Consider the following 7,466-nt stretch of genomic DNA (forward strand, 5'->3'; position numbering starts at 1 on the left):
TGTCAATCTCAGTGGAACATGCTCCAGAAAAGCTTTATTTTTATCTTCTTTGAGAGAGTCAAAACACACACTTCAACACGACAACAAGAGCCAGAGCAACGAATGAATAGAATAGCGCAAGTGCGGTTCGATTAGTGGCCTCAACTCTGCTAAGCAGCAGCAGTAATTCGGACCAGGCTCTCAGTGTAAGGTATTACATTAAAGTAAAAGATTTTCCGCCTAGCAGCCTGTAAGGTGCCCGTTCTCTCGTATCTCAGGCGATCCAGCTCGCACACGGTGTCCAGCTCATGCGTCCGCAGATCGTAGCGGCAGATGTACTGCGACCGCTGTACAATCATCACGCCACGGCCCGGGAGAAGAGCCACCGGGTGCACCAGCCCCGAAATGGTGAGGGAGTAGCGGTGCTCCCATCGCCCGTCTTCTTCCACCAGCGTCCAGATCTTGAGGGGCTGCTGCTTGGCCGGCTTGCTGCTGTTGAAGGCGGTCAGGCATAGCTCACCGTGCATCTCATCCAGCATGAAGGACTCCTCCAACGCAGGGTCCAGCGAGTCAGGCAGGCGCGTGACGCTGAAGGTCTCGTCGTCCAGGCTGAAGCGGAGGAGGCTGTGCGGGTTCGGATCAAGACCACGGTTCTCAATGACCCAGAATAGGGCGCCGTTGACGAACACAGCGGTGATCCAATCCGCGACAGGGTACGGCGGATCAGCCGCGGTTTCCCTCCTGGAAGCCGGAGCATCACCGACGGTGAACACCTCCATCCCCATGGCGTAGATACCAGTCCGAGGATTCCTGGAGCGGTAGAAGGCCTGAACCACCTTGTGCCGGTGCAAGGGTCCAAGCCGAACCCTACAGGAAGGCAGACCGCGTACCGGTGCATCTTGTTGCGGTCGCTGTGCGGCAGTGTCATGGCGTCCCTGGTCGCCGTGTTGAAGAGATAGACATTGGTGTTGGTGTGGGCGACCACCAGGCCGTCGCAGTGTTGGAAGCAGCACACAGAGTTGAAATAGCCGAGGAAGTCGCCACCATGCATGACGAGCTTCGACTCTTCAGGCTCCTCCTCGGAGGAGGGCTGTTGCCACTGGTAGAAGCGGATCTTGTTGGAGAAGGTTGTCGGCCAAGCTTCGTCCTCAATGACGTAGTTCAAAGCGTGAGGGGTGACAAGCAGTGAAGGGTCCTGCCTCCATCTGGAGGCAGATTGCTGGAGGTGCACGCGGATGAAGAAGGGGTCGGAGATGATTGCATGCCACACCTTGCTCACGGACTTGAACTGCAGGAGGGACTTGACGGGCAGCCGGAGGAGGATCTCGAAAACAAGCTCGTCGAGCAGCTCAGCCGCATGAGGTGCCTTTGTTGTCTTCCTCATCTTGCAAACCTTCCAAGTCCATGGCAAAAGACAGATTATACACAAAGATTAGTAACTGGCCATGGCAAAAGACAGATTATACACAAAGATTAGTAACTGGACATGGTTCCTACCAGTATATATACTAGCAAACATGCCACGACAGTATAGATTAAATAATAAGAAAATATGTAAATGTTGTGCGTCTGGTGTGTGAATATACGATAATCTTATTCATGCCTACTGAACTAATGAAAGAAAGATTAGCTTGACATGTAAGAATAGAAATGAAATATCCTTTTCATCTTTACCTTTGGAAGAAAGTGGCAAGTGGATGATCCCAGCTCTTGCACAATGTAACATTGTCAATTGCTCAATCGAGGTGTTCTTGAAATTAACCAGCAAGAAGTAAATATAAGAAGTATATCATATATGCAGACAAAACACAAAAAGGACTTCTCAGATAGAAGTTAATAAATGGGAGATGCACAATGTGGTCAGCAGTATGATGGTTGCATACATCTGGACAGTGTGCTTTAACTATCATGAAAACTGTATTCAGAACAGAGGCATGATGGCAAAGGAAGAAAACTTGGGAATTCAGTCACCACCACCAACATACTCCATAGCCGTTCTAAGGCTTGATGGTAATTTCGCTTAATTCATACAGGGTAGCAGAATTGGTAAAAAAAAATACCATAACAAAAGAGTCTGAACCATCCAATCTTTTTGCCCTTAAAAAAATGTTAAATGTATCTCCGTTAAGAACTCACTGTTCAGGAATGTTTGGGTTTAAGTATAAACCTTAAGAGTAAATTCTTCAAGCATACATAGTACGCAGAGTATCATGCTTCATTTGGAGGCAACAGTGCATTATTTTTTTTAGAAACATGGAATTAATACCACCCGGAAGCACCTATTTCCAGTAAGAATCTATTTGTCTCAAGATTCGTTTCTTACAGAATATAAGCCCTAAATCAAGGTATTTGAGAATAAGTTATACTTTCCTCTATACTGCAAAAAATAATATTCGTTGATGACATATCTTGTAGGCTTTAGCAATATTTCAGGAACAAAATAATAAACAAACCTATGAAAGCGAGTAGTGCAAGTAATTCGTCCAACCTATGGAAAAAAGTAACCAACAATCTTAACATAAGCTCACCCAGGTACATGGAGGTGGCGAGGATTTAAAAAGCGCACTATCATGAAATCGTGCATCTGTAGGAATTTGGGTCAAGCAAACAGAAATCGAAACTTAAAAATAAAATTGATAGAGAAAGGATAGATAATAAATTTGCTTTGGAAAGCATGTTCTCCAGTACTTATCTAACATCATGGGATTTGGATGAACCAAACAAAAAATTGAAAGTAGCAAGCCGTCCTTATTTCTTTAGCTGTAATTTAGACTCTAACCATACTAAATATCAGATGCTCTGCCATGGCAATCCCGTTCTCTGTCAGAATACTCTGCATTGATAAAGAACATCTTTCAGAATACTCTGTCAAGGAACATGAAGAAATAAATACACAAGAGTTGCAGTTGTCTATTTAGCATTTTCTTTGTTAATTAGGCATGTTCTTTTAGCAATACGGTGGGAGAAGTATTCATCTTAGTGATTTCTAATGTATAGTCCATCCTCAATTAAAATTGCAGCCTGCATAAAATTTGGGAGAAAAAAGCAAACAAATGTGACACCTATGATACCGCAGGTTAAATATTATAATAGAGAACACAACCATAGGTAAGTAGAAACAAATTTTATGAAGGTTGATGTTCCTAACGCAATATATGCACATTGCAAAAGAATTTAGTTAAAGCCATGCACACCTAACCTGACTGCCTTATAATCAACTCATTAGACAGCCAACATGAAAGGTAAAAACGGAAGCATACACCAGTAACAAGCTATTTTGCGGTTCTTCACATCACGGTGAGTACTGATACCATATCTCATAAGAACCAACATTGGAAAACGCTGGTCGCTCACGGGCTAAACATGCTGAATTCAGCCTACTTTTATCCTCTCGAAAGACTACCTTGTTCACCATGAATCTGCTTCTCAATCCCAACCCACGAGAAGACAACACTCTTATCTTCCTCCTATCTCATCCCCCGCCCCCCCCCCCCCCCAGGATTTGCTATCGAGGTCTCACTATGCACAACAGTTGACCAGCTCCACTTAATGTAGTTTGCACATCTTCTCCAACACTGCTAATCTTGTGTTTGTCTCACCTATCGTAAATAATGAGGTGGCAATGCCGCAATGACACCATCTTCACTCTACCCTCCCCGTCTACCCGACAGAACCCAAAACCTAGTTTCACCTTCAGTTCTGTGAGGAGTTCAAACTCTGATAGGCACCAACTACTCACAATGCGACATTAGTGCAATGGACATTTTTCTACAACAAACAACCCTAAAACAACTAATTTTGCCATTAGAGTTGATTATAATCCATACATCAAGTTTCATTTGCATGCAGCGTGCAAGATATCAGAATTTGACATCATGATTGTTACATAGATGATCTAGTTTCCTCAAGCTCTATTTCTGAAGAAAAAGAAGATCAAAGAAAGGTGGTGATCATGGTGCAGATTATAGTAAAACAGCCCCGCATACCAATAAACAAACAATAGTGTCAGTAATAGAAAATAGTTGGTTATATCATATGGGGAAAAAATAAATAGTTGAAGCAACCATTTTCTTATCAGATAATATAAACACAACTATAAGCTAACACCATGAAGTTTTTTGCCAAGATCATAAAGTTGTTATGCCCATTTCTAGATTAATGATGGCTTCAACATAAATGGACATGAAATTTTTCTGCAAGGTGGAGCTAACCAAAAGATATGTAGTGAAGCCTTAGCATGCATTTCTATATGCAGCATCAAATATGAATGCAGGTTACTAAACAAGTTCTGAAAGAATATGACTTTGGGGCATGATAAGTTCATCAAACCACCATGCAAATAAAGTGTTCGAAAACCGCAGGACGGCACATGCCTTACAGATTACTGTGGCTCGATAATAAACCATTAAACCAGACATCAAGTCAAAAAAAACTGTAGCACAAAGCAACCAGATACTAACTATCAACCAGGTTCAAGTTAAATCTATTTCTTTGGGGAAAAGCTTTACAAACATATTTGTAGTTGCAGAAAATGAATAATCCATATCACACTCATGTTGTCATCTCACAGCATATTTTACAGCCAACAAAGGAAGAGAGCACCTTCTGTACTGAAGATGAGGAAGCACCACCATATGGGACTTTCGATGGCATCCGTGTGGCTAACCGTGTTGGCACTACCGGTAGGAAGAAGCATCGCATCCTTGTATTGCACAGAAGCATCAGCAAGGCCATGAGAGTTTCCATGGCGGAAGAGCACGTTTGTCGCCGCTACAGGGCCAGTGTCTGCGCGAAGAGGCCCGGCTGGCACTGTACCTACCATGCGTCCTCCATGTACTGCTGCCGTGCTGCCCGTATGTGGCTAATCACCAGGTTGGATGGAAACAAATGACAAAATGGAATGGAAATTAAAAGAAGGCGGCCAGGTGCGGTACATCTGCATTAGGACGTCAGACGACATACATCGAACGGAGTCCACTTAAATATTAACGTGAAGTATGTAGATATAATCAAAGTGTTTTTCCGAAACTAAAATAGAGTTTATTACTCTAGATTCGCAAATAATGAGTTTGTTACTCTACGCTGAATTTTTTTAACAAGATAGATTCTTTTAAGCAGAACAGGTTTTTTCTACGTTTGTGTCTACAAGCTCGAGCGGTCGTGAGGCAAAGAAAAATGTGAGGACGGAAGATCAGGGGGAGGTGGATACTGGGCGACGTTCCTACCAGCGGTTAGTGCGGCTGCGTCGTGTGGGAAGAGAATGAGGAATAGCAAATCACACTGAGTGGATATCTAGCCCCATAAGAGGAGATGGGGAGCAGGTTTTCGCAGACGTACCATCGCCAGTGACTATATTACACTCGGGACTGATTACATGGTGGCACATTCCTGTAGTTAGTCCAAGTGTGAATCAATCAATCAATCTCCACTGATAGTTACAGCGATATAAATGCGTACCCTATAAACATCAACAGCCTGCGTTTAGGAAGCAAATTAAGTGATGTGGTAATACTAATGATGATACAAGTGGAAGTGCATTTTGTAACCTGGAGCACATAATACTTGACGGAAGGAAGCAACGAGCCGACAAATGTTCCCCATTAGCGCTCGTATGTGGCCCATCGATCTACTCTCACTTTCTCTCTCACGCGCGCGATTAGCACTCAAGAAAACCAGAGATGGAGACAGGTTTTGGTGTTGTGCTCAACCCACGGCTTTTCTCATTTCTTTCATTCTCGAAGAGATCGATCGATCGCGTCTGTTACACGATGCCCATGATTAACGTGCCATCCCACGTCCGAGCAAAACGGACGCAGCGTACAGATCGGGTCCACGACTTAAAACAACGGTGCTATCTAAAGTACAGTAGCTGAGTCGGTAACTGGCTAACTGAAGAAAAACGGCACCTATAACTGAAACTCTAACACCTGACAGGGACTAGATTAACTGACATTCTACAGCACACCATGACGGAAGATTCCGCTGATAAGCGACAAATCGGTCGGGCTGGATTCAGGATTCGTTTACAAGGTAAAGATAAGTCCGCCGTGTTCATCAGGAAGGCGGGGTCGAGGGGGCGGGGATTCACCTGCGAGAGGGTCTCTTCGGGGTTGGGGCAGGGCGTCGACGCACGGTGGTCTTGGAGCAGCAGGTAGAATCCGGATTGGGGGCCCTGGAGGAAGTCGGCGGAGAGGACTTGGCGCACCTGGCGGAGGGGGGCCCTGGAGGAAGCCGGCGGAGAGGCTCCGGGCGCACGTCGGGGGAGGGGGCTTGGAGGCTCTGGCAGCGCCTGAGTCGACGGAGAAGGCTTTGGCTCTGCCCTCGGTGGCGCGGCGGAGTTCACGCACGCGCGCCCGCTGCGGGTGATTTGTTGTGCGCGCGGTGGCGCGGAGCAGGCAGGGCGCGACGTCGGCGGGGCTAGGTCCGCGGCGGCGGCGGCACGGCGGCTACGGCGTAGGAATGCTCGTCGGATTCGAGGGTTTGGTTGGGCTCGGCGCGGTGGAGGGGGGAATTTGGGCGCGGTCGATCCGTCGGGGCGCACTCACGGGTCTCCAAACCAGCAATTTAGTCACACATGTGTAAATTGATAAAAATAATTATTATCCTAAATTCGCAGATAAAATTCAAAAAATCAACAAGTACAAAACAATCCCTAGGGTTTCGTGAGACCACCATAGCCAGCGGCTGCGGATACAGACTCCGAGCCTCCACCCATCGACAAAGTTGGAGAAGAACGGCATATTCGCCACCTCCGGACCAACATCTTCGCTCCAGAAGAACCACCTCGCCCCGCCGCCACTATCGTCGCGGAAAGCAACGAACGCCAGCGACACACCGAGAAAATTGATCTTGCTAGATCTGAAGAACAACGAAAAGACCGAGCTATCGATCTGAAGGACCCAACATCACATGTTGCCATCAACTCCGAGACGCCACCCAAAAGGTCGCCGCCGGTATGGGAGTAGAGTTGAAGCAGATTTATTAGCTCGAATGCCACTCCCACCTCCCCAACGCCGCGCCACGGCAGACGAAACCTAGCCCTAATTACTAGGCCAGAATGGAGACACAAGGTCCCCTCTCCTTCCTACCGCCACCGGAGCGGCAAGCGGAGGAAGAAGGGACCAAGGCCAACGCCCCTGGCCGGTGGAGGAGATTGGGAGGAGTTGGCCGCCGCCGCCTGTGGCGAGGAGGAAGAGGTAAAAACGATTGATGTTGATGGTGAAACGTGTTTATATGCGTGTCTGTGTAAAACCATAATAAAAAAATACTCCCTCCAGTTAGATTTAATGGACGCGAGAGGTAGTACATGCCATGTGAGAGCTGAACAGGAGCACGCGTCGATTAAATCCGACCTGAGGTAGTACCATCTATCTGGACTTTTGGAAGCACGGTTTTAGTAGATTAAAAAGTTTAAAGGTGACATTGGCTTAACGGATTTCTTTCTGCCAATTGATACGTCTCAAACGTATCTATAATTTCTTATGTTC

The 7,466-nt window shown here is 46.2% G+C and overlaps 1 protein-coding gene across 7 annotated transcripts; it reads right to left on the bottom strand.

Moving 5' to 3' along the window:
- Nucleotides 1-6,524, bottom strand: LOC127325837 (putative F-box protein At1g50870). 7 transcript variants are annotated; one of them, XM_051352668.2, is made up of 5 exons: nt 6,068-6,524; nt 2,759-2,812; nt 2,508-2,563; nt 1,654-1,729; nt 1-1,372 (listed from the first exon to the last, which is right to left on the bottom strand). In XM_051352668.2, exon 5 carries the CDS (start codon nt 1,361-1,363, stop codon nt 485-487), a length of 879 nt encoding a protein of 292 aa, XP_051208628.1. In that variant the 5' UTR covers nt 1,364-1,372; nt 1,654-1,729; nt 2,508-2,563; nt 2,759-2,812; nt 6,068-6,524; the 3' UTR covers nt 1-484. The 7 variants fall into 7 exon arrangements, with proteins under 7 accessions (XP_051208628.1, XP_051208627.1, XP_051208624.1 ...); XM_051352667.2 differs by having other exon boundaries at nt 1,654-2,563; XM_051352664.2 differs by having other exon boundaries at nt 2,508-2,812.
- Between the last annotated feature and the right edge of the window lie 942 nt (nt 6,525-7,466).

The sequence above is a fragment of the Lolium perenne genome, chromosome 3, assembly GCF_019359855.2.
Source record: "Lolium perenne isolate Kyuss_39 chromosome 3, Kyuss_2.0, whole genome shotgun sequence".
Lineage (NCBI taxonomy): Eukaryota > Viridiplantae > Streptophyta > Magnoliopsida > Poales > Poaceae > Lolium > Lolium perenne.